This window comes from Diaphorina citri, unplaced genomic scaffold, assembly GCF_000475195.1.
Source record: "Diaphorina citri unplaced genomic scaffold, Diaci psyllid genome assembly version 1.1 scaffold1, whole genome shotgun sequence".
Taxonomy (NCBI): domain Eukaryota; kingdom Metazoa; phylum Arthropoda; class Insecta; order Hemiptera; family Psyllidae; genus Diaphorina; species Diaphorina citri.
This window is the reverse complement of record NW_007377440.1, coordinates 140,927-155,575: the sequence shown is the minus strand read 5'-3', so window position 1 is coordinate 155,575 and position 14,649 is coordinate 140,927. Positions and strand designations below refer to the sequence as shown.

Here is a 14,649-nt window from a genome sequence, read left to right as displayed (position 1 = left end):
AAATTCTCCAGCCTGACTGACCAGAAATTTTTGGAGTCTTTGAGTTTTCTTTTCGTGACATGAAACTCTAATAAAAGGACATTCCGAGGAAATGTGGGCAAAGAAACATTGATTGTAATGATCAAGTAAGTAGGTAATTAAATTGGTCAAAATTTTCAAAATCGCGGTTTCCGTGGAAATAGGTTGGAAACTATTCGTTTTACTTAAGGTCCCCCCTGATCTAAAAGTTATTATTTTTTTATTATTATTATTTAAAATTAATTTGTGGTGAATGTCCTCACGAAATCTTAAAAATCACCCTGTAGTAATATTGTAACATCATTTTATCTTCTCAAGCCTAAACTTATACCTACATTATCATTCCGGGCCTAATGGTTGACGTATTTTATCACTTTGCCTAATACAATATAGACACAAAATTCCCAAAATGGTCATCTCATAATTCACATGGAAAACCTCTGACCCCCCGACATCAGCAATGGGCACTAAAATCAGGAAAATATAAAGATAAAATTATTCCAAGATCTTAATCAATATAAAAAGTCTTCTAACTTGGCCGATGTTTATGATGTTTTTAGAGCCATAAATATTTTCGGCGACAAAAGTTTTGGAGTGGAAAACTTTTAATGTAAATCTTCGTGGAAATTGAAATTGTTTCTGGATTGCCTATAATGTATTGGCTTAGCAGTCTTAGCACTTAACAGCAAAAAAAAAACCTTTTTTTTTACGTCCCTATCAATTTTAATTTCAGAACCAATCAGAAATAATAAAATAATATTTTCCTCTTATTTGTATGTTTCAGGTTTCGTTATCTTTCTATCAGCTGTTGAAAGGAAAGACACACCATTTTTCTCCAAAGATGGCCGTATTTTAATTTAAAGGCCGTAAAAGCGAAGAAGAGAAAAGTAAAAAAAAAAAAAAATAAAACAGTTTAATATTTTGTGTTTTATTTAGGTGAGCTTTTTATTCGAGTCCTACTTTTACTTGTGTGATATATTCACCAGTACTTAACAAGCATCCATAATGACTTCGCGGCTTGTGCTACCAGACATAACCCATGATTATAACTCATCTTTTAATGGTTTTAATTATACCTTCTGTTCGGTTGTGTAAACTATAAAGTCTAATCCTCACAGTTTGGTGTACTCTTACATTGAAAATAGGGGAGAGGTGTCGAATAACGGACCTTGTCTATGTCAAGTTATTAAATACATTGCTTTCCTTCCAATAGATAAGGCTAAAAATAGATTGGAGCGGAGAGCATAGAGCTTCATGCTCTCTATGCGGTTTCAATTCGTCAATAAATCAGTTGCGCTTACTTGGGTGATGTTTCAAAGTCATAGAGCAGGAAAAATGAGGACCAACGGAATTTTTCTTTTTCTTCTAAAACCATCATCAATGTCATGGAATATATTTATTAGTTGAATTTCGGATAAGGTCTCGTATCTTGTTTGAAGATCTTGTGTAGATGGTCATCATACCAGAATCCAAAGTCGAACAAAAAAATGGTCAAGATGTTGAAAGAAGAATATGACGAAAAGAAAAAGAAGAACAGGGGGGAGAAGAAGACTAAAAAAAATAATCATATAAAAATATACTGGGTTCCTACTACATAGAAATGGAAAAAGAAAAAAAAATGTAAATTTTAGTCTCCTCTAATTCCTCTACAAGTTAGGTAGGTAGGTATATTTTTACCAATATGTGCTGGGAAATGAAAATCTTTTACGAAGAAAATTTAATTTACGATTTCTATTGTGTGGTTCAGCAAAAAAATATAATGAAAATCTTTTTTTCTGGAGTCACCAGGTATACGCAAATTAATTTACGACCACTCTCGATTCTTTCTATATTTATTTTTACTCATCTAATGAATTCAGCAAGATACATGAAGATACACTTTGGTACAGGTCATCCTACACAAATGTTCAATTTGGAAACTGGCTATTATACAGAAGTAAATAACGGCCATGTCTTCCAGTGACCAGAAGTTTCAGCAAGTTGTGTGAGGTCCTGAATACCAGTTTCCTAGGAGTTCAGAAGGATACCCTGAGGCCGTTGACTCGTCTGCCGTGACGACAAAGTAAAGGGGTTCAAAAACAAAGTAGATACTTAGATTGTTAAAGAAAGAAAGAAACTACACTGACAGAAAAAATGGTGCATATAGTAGTGGGTAAATTTTCCTGACACAGTTCACAGGTTTCACCTAGAAAGAAAGTAAGTTTCTGATCCCTTAGCGACAATTTTTTTTTACTATTCTTGTGTCAATATTTCCATAGGACTGGACTAGAGAACCCAAGAGACAACTTATACAAAGTAAGGATTTAGTTTATCTTCATCTTGGCGACTAATATAGAAATTTTCTCATGTTAGCCACAAAATTATTAAAACTAGTTTTTTCTCTCGATAAATAAAGAACTAAAATGTATTTTTATCTAATTTAACTGATGCTACATGGAGATGGTCCCAATTTGTTTATTGTAATACAGGGTTCATAGATTTGTGTACAAATGTTAGAAATCTTGCAATAAAAACAGAACTTTGATGATCACTCGTTCTTAAACGGGTTGCATTTATAATTTCCATCTACCTATCGTTGGTCAAAATCACTGTTCAACATTTGAAATTCTAGTCATTGCTATTATTTTCGGGTACCTTCGGGGAACGAACCCAGACCTTCTGAATTCTAGACCAGTTCATAATTGGGCAACAGAGGGCGCTTAACCACTCTGTATGGTGTGTAACCAAGTGTCAATTTAAATCCTGAGTGTTGGGTTTAAATCCGTACTAACTTGAATTCTGTTATTGAACTTTAAAAATTTCGAGTCTCCGGCTAGGAATGTCGTGCTTGCATAACTTTGGCAAGCTCTATTACATTTGTAAGAATCATATTAACAAACATATGTTTATAACATATGTTATGATGAGGCCTGATTATCATACCTACATGCTATTGTGAAAACTTTCAAGATTAAAAACACGAGGTGTGAGCGCCCCAGGGACAATATTAACAAACATAATATGTCTATAACATAATGTTATGATGAGGCCTGATTATCATACCTACATGCTATTGTGAAAACTTTCAAGATTAAAAACACGAGGTGTGAGCGCCCCAGGGACAAAGCCATACAGTATAACACAGCTGACAGCGGTCTTCAACCTTTTGAACAGACGGTACCGCGACTACCGCGAGGTTGTCTGAGTTATCCTTTGTGGGGCACAGAGAATTATCAGGTTAACTACTTCTCCTTTCTAGTCAATAGTATCAAGGGACTTTTACCACCCAAATCTTATCCACACTAAAAGGGCTGTAAAGCTCTCTTCTTCTGCCTTCTACTCGTACAAGTAGGTACTAGTAATAACCTAATAATAAATAGATATAAACAAAATCTCCTCTCCTATACTGTACCAGTACTCAAAATTAGGGTTATATCATTACATTCATTGAAATCAATAAATAGCCATAATGAGTCTATTATGTTGAAAACAAAATCTTGGAGCACCGAGATTATTCGAACCCAAAACCAATAAACCCACATTCACAAATCTCAGCCAATGCCGGTTGATATCAAAATAGTCTGAATTCAGGTCTTAGTGTATACCAATCGTGATTTTAACTTTAACCCAAGAGTTTCTTGTTAAGGATTATGTCTTAAAACTGTTAATTGATTTCCAAGATGTACAATTTAGGGTAGAAATGAGGAAAGACCTCACCAGACTCAGAAATAGTTCATAATGCCTCTAAACGTCTATGAGGCATTAGACAATGCTGCTACTACTAACTAATAACAAAATAGTGTCTTAACTTTCAAAATAGATCAACCAGGTATGAAGCTAAGAATATCTCGCCCCTGTATGTAATTGGACTTCTTAGTATTTACGCTAAGCTGGTCTACTCCCTGTTTAACGTCCCCCAGCCTTAAAAATTAGAATCTCCAAAATAAAGTTAAATGAGAGTAAAATCTTTCGTACATCTCTCGAGTCCCTGTATTGTGACACCTTCCTCTATTTCTCCAAACCAAGTAGGCATTCCCTCACAGGTAGATTATTTGGATTATGTACTCAGAAGTTACATCTAGTTCAGAAATTAGTGTGATCATTCAGATTAGGATCACGGATCACTTTTTGGTCAAGATTCAGCCGATATTTCAGAATTTCTTACATGAATGAAAATAATTATCCAAAAAATTACCTCCATGTAACTACATGTAGGTACATATCTTACCAAACATGAGGCACTTGATAAATCTGGTAAAAGTACTTGCTTATTTAAAAAATTGAAACTTTCCAGAGACTGTTCGCGAATTTGCAACAGAAGTGATGTTAGACTGTCTGGTTTGGTTAATTATCTCATCTTTCATTTTAAATTTGCAAGTTTCAAACGAGCGATGCCGTGTAGCGTATTAGCATAAATCACAATAATTAGTAGTAAGTATATTTATGTTTATTTTACTCTTATATAGATTAATTTTATCCAGTTATTCTTTGCGAGAGTAAAGGGATTTTTCAGTCTCATTCTGGCAGTATAAGCAGGGTATATTCTATTCTATTCTGTTCAAGGTCCCTGACAATTCAGCAAGGTGATTCACCATACAAAAATCACCAGACATCATTACATAAGGATACGGCATCTCATAATACAATGAACCAAGAATTACCATCATCTCAGGATATTTGGTAGCTCTAGGTACCTTATTCTTCATTTAGATAGGCGATTCCAAGTTCTATTGACTTTACTTGAACTTTGAGAGTGTTTCTTCTTCCGAATTTCTTCTCTACTATCTCTATAGCTAAGTCTTCCGAATTGTTTCAACATTTGAATGCATATTCAGTAAGATATTTCCCAATTTTCTAAGAAAGTCCACGCTTACAGTTGTTACAGTTCTTAGGTACCTCTTCATTGTTATCCATAAGTAGGAAATAGAATTAGCCTCCTCGGTGTAATTATGTCTTTGAAATCACCTAATATAGCTGTCACAATATAGTAGGTACCTACCTAGCTATCTATATATTTGTAAAAAATAAATAAAGCTCTGGAAGAATAAAATGAGCATCGTTCTAAGGTCACCAGCGAAACACTGGACAGTCATTAACATTGCAAATTCACGATTAATTTGCAATAAAAATCATGCAGAGTGCCTCTATTGTAAATTAGTTGCACTGGTAGATGTTCACGCCGCGCCGATTATGCTAATATTCGCCACCTAGGAAGATTTTCAAGATGTGAAGACTAAAAGTTGAATGTAAACAGATAAGAGTGGGTGTCACTTCATGTTCAGGTACATTACAAGTAATGTTTTATTACAATACAGACATGCCTGTACTGAAAGCATAGGTACTTTAGCATCCGCTTTTGGTTTTTGTTTGCTTTTACTTTGGTTAGCATTTGCTTAGCATTAGCAGAATCAGGAATTTAGCAAAATCGGTACTAGTATGTCATCAATAAATAGTATTCTAGCAAAACAAAAGTAGTAAAAAATTAGCTCCCATAATTTATGCACTTTTCTGGTAATATTGTTTGCTTCCAGTCAGTATGGTACTTTATAAGTTGGTTTCTTTGTTCTTTTAGCATAAAAGGAACTCAAAAACGACATTTTTCTTTTGAGACGCTTTCTAAAAGTAATTGTGAAAGGACATTGCTAGCACATCAACAGACATTTGCTGATTTTACCTCTCTTTGAGGAAAATTCCTTTATATTTTTTGTAAAACAACTTGTAACAAGTTAGGTAGGCGGAATCATCTAATAAATATGTACCTGTATAATTCAGTAATAATCATTATGACTTAACCAGTTTGAGGACACAAGTTTCGTCTCACAGTCATTTCAAATCATGTTTCGATCAAAATAGGTACATAGGTATAATTTATTATACCATAGGTACACATCAACAGACATTTGCTGATTTTACCTCTCTTTGAGGAAAATTCCTTTATATTTTTTGTAAAACAACTTGTAACAAGTTAGGTAGGCGGAATCATCTAATAAATATGTACCTGTATAATTCAGTAATAATCATTATGACTTAACCAGTTTGAGGACACAAGTTTCGTCTCACAGTCATTTCAAATCATGTTTCGATCAAAATGTTTTGCAACACAAATACCATACCTATCATATTTATTATACCATAGGTATAATCATTCTCTCCTTTCCTTCTTGCATCCATCATCCATGGGGGCACGGATAGTCCAGTGGTAACGCGCTTGCTTGCCATGCAGAAGGTCCCGGGTTCGAATCCCACCATCGACAAAAATTTGTAACTACTAACTAATAACAATATAGTGTCTTAACTTTCAAAATAGATCAACCAGGTATGAAGCTAAGAATATCTCGCCCCTGTATGTAATTGGACTTCTTAGTATTTACTGAAATGGACCAAACTGAAGTCAGAAATGAGGTTATGGTTTACTCCAAGATTTCATAGTCATTTTTGGAAACACAGTATGAAGATTTCAGACAAGTAGGGTCATAGTTTAAGCCGGATTATGCAATTGCCCAACACTCCATCTTCTCATTTTTATGTTAATGGACTTGGGTTTATCAATATCACCTCTTGCCTGTATATCGTAGCTGTATCTCTACCTATCATACATCATCCATGTTCAAACTGGACTCATAAAGCTCCGGGTTTCTTGTGTATAATATATTTTTACTGGCAATTTCTCATTCTTTTTAATTGAACTGATATTTTAATATTTGCGTTTTGCGAATGCTGATCATCACTTGAGTTTTTGTAACTACTGACCCATATAGATTTGATTCAGCCGCATTTCTTTGTGCAATGGAACACAGCTTGATTTAACATTGAGTATGACTCACCTTTGAGGTTGAGCCAAAAGTTTCTGGTTAAAATACTAGAAATATTATACCTGTATGAAGAAGAGTAGGTAGGTACTGTCCCACATTTCCCTCATCCATCCTCGCTCTTCACACCTGTTCTAACTTATCAGAAATTCTATAAAACTGTCTATTTGACCGAATTTTGCGATTTGTATTTTGGTTAGTTTGTTTCTAGTATCCTCATAATATCCTCATAACTCTCATAAGGCTGCAGCCTCAACCTTAGTTTTCCGACACCTTGGCTGGTAAATCCCGGACCATTTGAAACTGCCTATCTCCAATTATATGTTTCTGTGCCATACCGACCAATATTATCTTTTTGACAAAACTTTTGTAGCCATCACGTCACATTTCATCACAAAGACATGTGAGTATGTGAGTCACACATTTGAACGAAATTAATTTCATTAGTCTGGTCGGATTTTGTAACACAATAGGGACTTCTCCGTTCCAGGTGGATTTGATGTAACATGAGTCTTCCCAAAGCCTTGAAATTCCGCGAAAGGTTTAAATGGCAAGGTAATTATACCGAACAATATTGATACTATTATGTATTCGTGAAGCGTTTTATATTAGATCAGTTAGTGATATTTGGAATCTTGTACTGAGTAGGCCGGGAGCTCACACGATTTTTTCATGCCTGTTATGGACGCAAGGAAGGTAGGTATGAGGAAAAAAAATATCACCAAGAGCTCACTCTTCTCCTTCATCTTCTTCTTAGAGTTCACAATAGCAAAAAAAAAAAAAAAAAAAATAGTTTACTAGATAGGTAGGTTAAAAAAAAAAACCAACCATCTCTCATCCTTCATTGTCACCCTCTCCCCACTCTATACCTAGTGCAGAACCAACACCTATACAGTCCACTCGAATGGACTAGGGTAAGTTTCATTTTCTTTATCCTTATCCATTCTACCTCTCTTTTTCCCCAACACAAAAGTTCCCATATATGATTCCATGGTCCCATATGAATTTATCTCGTTTAAAAGTTCACTAAACCTGCTTTTTTTTTTTTTTTTTTTTTTTTTTTTGGGATTTTTTTTTTGAGTCCACAACACATTTTTCTGAGCTCGTTGTGCAACCTACCCTCCCCCACGGCATCTTTTTTTTTTTTTCCTTTTCTTTTTCTTATAAATAAATCACAAGAATAATCTAATAACTAATAAGTGTTGAATCGATATGAAAAGGATTTTTCCCAAGTCAGTACCTACATAAATATTTGACTTCTAAAAAATTCAGTCAGTGTCCAAAACAATTGAAGTGCACAATCTTTGCTGACTTTGCCGACATGAAGACTCCACAATATTCAGAATGGAAAAAAAAGTCAAAACAAATTTATACGTCTTGGTTCTTGTTTATTTGTAGGAGTTGGACGAAGATGATACTGAATATTTCCATGTGGTCATAAATTATCATCCTTTCAATGTCAAATGGCCTGGTGATGGAATCTTCAATATAACCAGTGTCTCGAAGAAGCTATCATTTGTCTTTATCTTTATAAGTTATCAAAGTAGCCAGCATCCATAACCTAGTACTGATCACCTTGGCCTAGCAAGCAGGAGACTGTTTCAAATCCCACTGAGGTGGGAAAAATGACCACGATATTTTTATTCATTTTAATATTCTTACCTCATAATGAGGTATGCGAACTGTACCTCAAAATATTTTAAGAGTGAACAGTGTTGTTAGAAGAGACTATAAAAAATGCAGGAATAGTGCATTTTATAGTTTAGAATCTGTAGGTACTGACCAATGAAATACTCAAAAACTACATGATCCCATTGCCATGATTTCGTTCATTATAAAATCGTGAAATACGCACCTAGTCCCATTTTTCTGCTGGTATATCCCTAATAAAAATTTGAAAGTGATAACCTGAAGGACGGGCTTTATAAATTGGACATTGATGTAATAATTATGTATGTACAGGACCTATGCAACAGATGAGTCGATTCATATTCCTGGAGCATAATGTCCACCGATTCTTATATTTTGGCCGTCAAGCCGACATACACGCAGGTAAAGTCTAGCACATTGCATACTTACGAGATACAAGGCACCCATACAAATGAATAGTATTCTTTGTTAACTGTGGGGAAATTGGCGTATCCACTATTTAACCTGAAACCCAGTAGGTAAACTATGTTTAGCACATTGCATATACAAATGAAAACCAGGCTGCCATACAAATAGTTTTAATGATTCTGAACAGAATGGTAGGTCGAAAGAATAGAAGAGTAAATTATTCTTTCAGCAGGCAGCTAAGTACATCTTAGGTATTTAACTTCTTCAATATGAGTAATTAGAAACTTCACATAATTGGCTCTTTCAATTTAGTATATTTCTGAAGTGGAAAATATCCTGCGAATTCTTGCAAAATTTCATTGTATCCAAATCTAATGTTCTCTGACTTTTCAAACCCGAGATAATTTTAAGTCTTAGAATTGAAGAAGTGAATTTATTTTATTCAATTTAGGTGCTCAATCTGCGAAAAAAAATTTGAAGAATGGTGAAACTCGAACTCCGGTAAAAAAGTAAATAGAATAATAATTGTATTATTTTATTTTACAAGACTGCTAGAAACAAGTCGTATAGGTACATTCATAGATTTCTATGTATTTTACACAATATGTGACAGTAAAAATAGCAAAAATGTCTATTGTACTTTTTGCAATTCGGGTACATATTAACCTAGATATGCATTTTGAAAGAGAATTCTTGCAACAACTTAGGTACGAAAAGAAAATGAAAATTGTACGTGGGTATGGGTACCTACAACAATATTTAACCAGAAACTTCGTGGCAAGCATGTTAGATTGAATTTGACTGGTCTTAACAATCACTTCGAAAATTCACCTAATTGTATAAAATCACACGAGTGAAAAATGATTATGCTTTTTAAGCTAAAGAAAAACAATATCAGCAGAAATCAGTTCAGTCCCTATGAATTAATACACAAAAGAAAAATAAAATCACTAAATTTAATATTAACACAGACGCAATGTTGTTTAATTTTGATCAGTAAACTTAAAGAAGTAAGTCGTTTTGATTTTGTAATTCTTCTGATCTCGGTGCATTCTTATCCGGATCTGAATTTCTTTTCTTCTTTTTTAGCTGAAAACAAAAGATCATTTTACAATAAAATTTTTTGAGAGAAAATAAAGAGCGTTATTTGTTTAAATGAGGAACTTCATGGCTGGGTTATTTTCTCAAGTGGACCAAGGTTTTTAAAAAGGTTTATCCACCAAGAGGCTAAGAAGTCGTTGAAATTCTACCACTTATAAACCAAGTACCTGCGTTCTATTTTAATTTTTATTGAAGTTTCGGGCATCAAGTAAAATTCCTTACAAAGGCAATGGCTTTTTTGTCATGACAGGGATTTGAATCCGTACCCTCTCGCTTACCAGGCGAGACCGTTAGGCCAGCCACTCACTATCAGGTAGACCTGATAGGCGGACCTGATCAGGTGTACCTGTCAGGTCTACCGGATAGTGAGTGGCTGGGAATAGAATTTTTATTACCTGGTGCACTAGTGCTTCCTCCTTTTCCTCCGCCCAAACCTCCAAGGAAGTCTTGATCTCTCCAGTCTGCGAAGTATTGCCTGAAAGCGGAGGGCTCAGCTCCTTGCACAACTCGTGAAAGCTGAAATTTGGGGAGGATGGTAAATTGTTAAAGGTAGGAAAGAAAAGAAGAAGAAGAAGAAGAAAACATATTGAACCCAAACCTTGAATGAATAAAATAGAAGCTGAAGATTTAATCAATGTGATTTCTCAATTACCTATTTAGCCTTAAGATAAGGCTAAATAATTGAGAAATCACATTGATTGATCTCAGGTATCATAAGCTTTGTAAAAAACAATACTGAAGATTTAATTTTTATGTTGCATAAAGTATTCCTAATCAAAAATGAAGGCGTTTTTAGAATAAAGATTTTGTATTCTAGGTTGAAATTTAATTTTTTAAAACCACCTATATTTAAATTTAAAATCGAAGGTTTTTCTTGATTTTTCACGTACCTTAGTCCAAGCAGGATAGTTGTTGTTCGTAAGGAAAGCTTGGCCTCTTTTCAGACCCTCAACTTTTTCAGCTGTAGTGGAATCCTTGCCTATCCATACGTAGATCCCTGAGGTTACTGTATCCAGGATGAAAGTGTCCTGAAATATTAAAGATAAATCAAAGGATAGAATTTGGTAGAGATCATTCGATAATTTTCGTAATATACCTAATAGATTGGGTTTACATGAAACAAAAGCATAAAAGAAGTTGAGAAGGATCGTCAAAAAAATCGTAAGAGGAAACATTTCAAAAGGATTCTGGGGCAGATTTTAACTTGAAATATCTGAATAAGAAGTATTTTCTTCAGAATAACTATAAAACGTATCTCATTTTTATGAGTTGGAAAAAACTTTATGCAATTTAAATTCAACTTGACAAATGCAGTGCTCGTCTTTTGTACGTGTTTTTTATATTATTAAAGTACAGATGTCATTTCGAAAGCATTTTGAGTTGTATATTTTGTGTAAAAACTGAATAAATTAGTTTTATTCCTTGTCAAATGTAGGATGCTCAACATTTCAACTTTTAAGCTCTTGAGAAAATTTAAATGTTGTTTATATGTTTGCAGTCAATCCAATAAGCCATTATTATAATGTAAACTTAGGGGCCCATGATTTGCATTCTCTGACAAACTAGGGAAACTTAGTTTCAACTTACTCCTTGGTTGAGAGACTTCTGTGCCAGTGGAATCTGCTCGATAAGCTCGGACTTGACATTTCCTGAAGCATCGCTGATTTTGTACAGTTTCACAGCTTTCTGTAATAAAATAGAACACAGGTGGGAAATTGAAATGAGTTGTAAACGGTGTACGAACCCCTATAGATAATGCTTAAACGTTTTGTCGGGTTAAATTCTACGTCTTGACGCCTCGTAACCTTAGGGTTAGAAAACAAAGTGGTTTTCAAGGTAGAGAAATTTCGGACCACTCCCTACATTTTGTCGTTTTACGAGCTTTTAAACTGGTCTTCAATTTTGAAAATCTCATTCTCACTCAAAATACAAGTACCACTACCTGGACGTGATTATTTTGAAACTTTAAGAAGTTGACAACTGATAAGTACACAGTGTAGTACACAATATAAGTAGTGCTTTATTTAGACTGCTGGGACTGGAAGTCCCATAACACTATCAGTGTCAACATCTAAAGAAGAGTGAAACTAACTGATCAACCAGTAGATACCGATTTCTAGTCTTCGTCGACCAAATAAATTTTGTTGTAAATTTGCTCCGGTCGAAATGAGTTGGTGTGATGGATCCACTTATCCGAGCCAAAAGTTGATCAGGTTCACTTTGGAGACCAAATTACGAGAAAGCAGATGGGCCATGTTTTCGAAAACCTGCATCGCATCATGGACCATATTTGTTTGGTGGCCAAGTACGACTTCATTGTAAAGTTGTTTATTTTGACGTTTGAAATGTAACGAGTTTTGTATTTTTTAGTAAAAGTGCCATAGTAACTACTTGGAGAGATCAGGGAACAAGGGGATCTGAGAAACTGTTACACCTACATATTCAGTATACTTGGATAAGATAGATTGTCAGTTCTCCAGTTCTCCAGAAACATATAGCTTTCTATTTTTCACCAAGCAAAGAAACATTGATAGTTAAAATTATCCTCAGTTTACAAAGGATAGTTTCTTAGTTTACTTACGTCCTGTTTGGTTTCAAATTCGGCGTCATCCCCACCATATGGCACATCCGCTACTTGGTTGTTGGAACCAGAACCTAGCTCAGTGAAGAATCGAGTGACTTCAACAGGAGAGCTGTTTTCATCTGGGAAATACAAGAATGACCATTCAATGATTTATTAATCAAAAACAGTTAGGAAACTTGCTCTTGATGGCCTGAGACAGGGATCACCAACTCGTCAATCTCGAGCTACCGCTAGCTCACGAGACGAATCTGGTAGCTCGCAGCTCGTGGACAGTCGCACAAGTTGGGAGCAACTCTTAGTCTCTTATGGGGGCCAAAAATCTACGTCATTTACGTGGGTAAGTGGTAAATTTTAGGTTTCCAAACTAAAAGGTAGCTCACCAAGGGTCCCCTATTCATCTGAGTAGCTCGCGATCCATAAAAGGTTGGCGACCCCTGACCTAAATGTGAAAATTTCTTTTTAAATTAGTTGAGCATTTACCAATGATAGATACGGTGGCTCTTCCATTGTGATCTTGATCTCTGATCTGGTTGGCAACACTGATGGCCTTCAGCCTTTCGGTTCTGGCGGCCTTGGATCCAACATAGACTAGAACTTCTCTTCCGGTGTCCAAAGCGAAGCAGTCACCCTTGTTCATGGAGCCGACTGAAAGGGCAACCTAGGGAAATGAATGGAAATTATTTGGTTTAAGAAGGGGTTGGATTGGTTCGCGAAATAATAACAATATGCAGTTGTTGAGTTACACTGCTGAAATGAGACTAACGAGTCCATTTACCTCATCAATATCTGCTTACTAACTTACTTCCCCTCAAAGTAAGTAAATATCTGCTTATCTTCCAGTTCTGCTATCATATGATCTCGAAAATGGTTTCTTTCGTATGATATTCTCCTAATACGATGGTAAATCTCTATTCCTTGGTTGGGACTCCAACCTACGCCCTCCTGATTGTCAGGCAAGCGTCTTAACCACTGAGTTACCGACTCGCCGACGCGACTCAGGTATTACTGATTTCACTTGCAATTTTTCGAAGAACTTATCTAAGGTGCTGATGAGTCGACCTTCTGTTCTCACCCACCTGCTATTGGTCGCACTACTGACCTAAAGATAGCTATGAGTCACAACCTATGACTATAATATCGTGGGACTCATTGAGAATGAAACAGGAACTTTCTCTACGGCTTGCGGCAGAGGCTTGAGCTAGGAGTTAAGGATTAATTTTAGCATGATGGCGAAGTGAAATTTTCCAGACGATGTTTCACATAGTGTGACATAGTGCGTTTTACAAAGTTTTTCTCTACGCCCGCCCTGAGTAGACGTACGCAGATTTCACTTAGAAAAGAGTCTCTAAAGGGCCCCAAAAGGCCCGACCAAGGTGAAAATAAGCCGTGTTCCGTTCATGTGAAAAAAAAAATCTATCCGGACAGTTTCTTACCTGACGAACTCTGATGTTTTTCTTGCCCTTGATTTGGTACAACTTCTTCTCGCCAGGGGCGTTGATGTCAACGTGATTGAAACCTGAAGCTACTCCACCGGGCAAATAACGGATTCCTGGAAATCGAATAAAGAATATAGGTTAGAATTAAGGTTACATGCTAAAATATCACATTCTAAATCTCTGAAAGAAATATGTCTTCTTCTTTTGCTTTGCCATGAAATATGTAAATTTCCTAATATTTAACTAATTTTCCCCATCTACTACAAAGTCTTCAGAAAGTAGGCAGGTAATTAAGTGGAAAGTCTGATCAGATGCAAGTATGTGTTCAATATACTGGCATCTAGGTCATACACCAGGGTGATGGTCTCTAGCCTCTATTTTGTCATCTCCTTTCGGCTATAGCTAAAACCGCTACAACAACTGGACTTAAATAGCCGATGGCTCTACTTATAGCAAATTAATGGTCAGTGGTCTTCGGTAGTATATATGTAGTAGTTTTGTCCTTACCCTGCTTTCCTCACAGCACCGGTGCAGTTGAAAGAGGCCGCCGCTGTTCCAGTCTGCTTTGCCCGGTATGGGGATATGTGCGCGCTTTCCACATCTTCTTCATCGCTCACGGCGGTAGTGAGGGACATGCGGTCATCGTCAGACATCTGAAACAAAG

At 35.7% G+C, this 14,649-nt stretch overlaps 1 protein-coding gene across 1 annotated transcript; it reads right to left on the bottom strand.

Moving 5' to 3' along the window:
- Positions 1-9,918: 9,918 nt before the first annotated feature.
- On the bottom strand, positions 9,919-14,638 carry LOC103504813 (gelsolin-like). Its single transcript, XM_017442365.1, has 8 exons — positions 14,512-14,638; positions 13,983-14,098; positions 13,030-13,207; positions 12,547-12,668; positions 11,553-11,651; positions 10,856-10,993; positions 10,361-10,481; positions 9,919-9,953 (listed from the first exon to the last, which is right to left on the bottom strand). Exons 1-8 carry the CDS (start codon positions 14,636-14,638, stop codon positions 9,919-9,921), a joined length of 936 nt encoding a protein of 311 aa, XP_017297854.1.
- Positions 14,639-14,649: the final 11 nt, after the last annotated feature.

Bases quoted from the DNA above. Each gene is read 5' to 3' on its own strand.
- LOC103504813 (XM_017442365.1), bottom strand. From the start codon at position 14,638: ATGTCTGACGATGACCGCATGTCCCTCACTACCGCCGTGAGCGATGAA. The intron at 14,099-14,511 runs GTGCTGTGAGGA...TTCGATTTCCAG, and splicing joins GGCCTCTTTCAACTGCACCG to GAATCCGTTATTTGCCCGGT. The intron at 10,994-11,552 runs GTAAGTTGAAAC...TTAATATTTCAG, and splicing joins AGAAGTCTCTCAACCAAGGA to GACACTTTCATCCTGGATAC.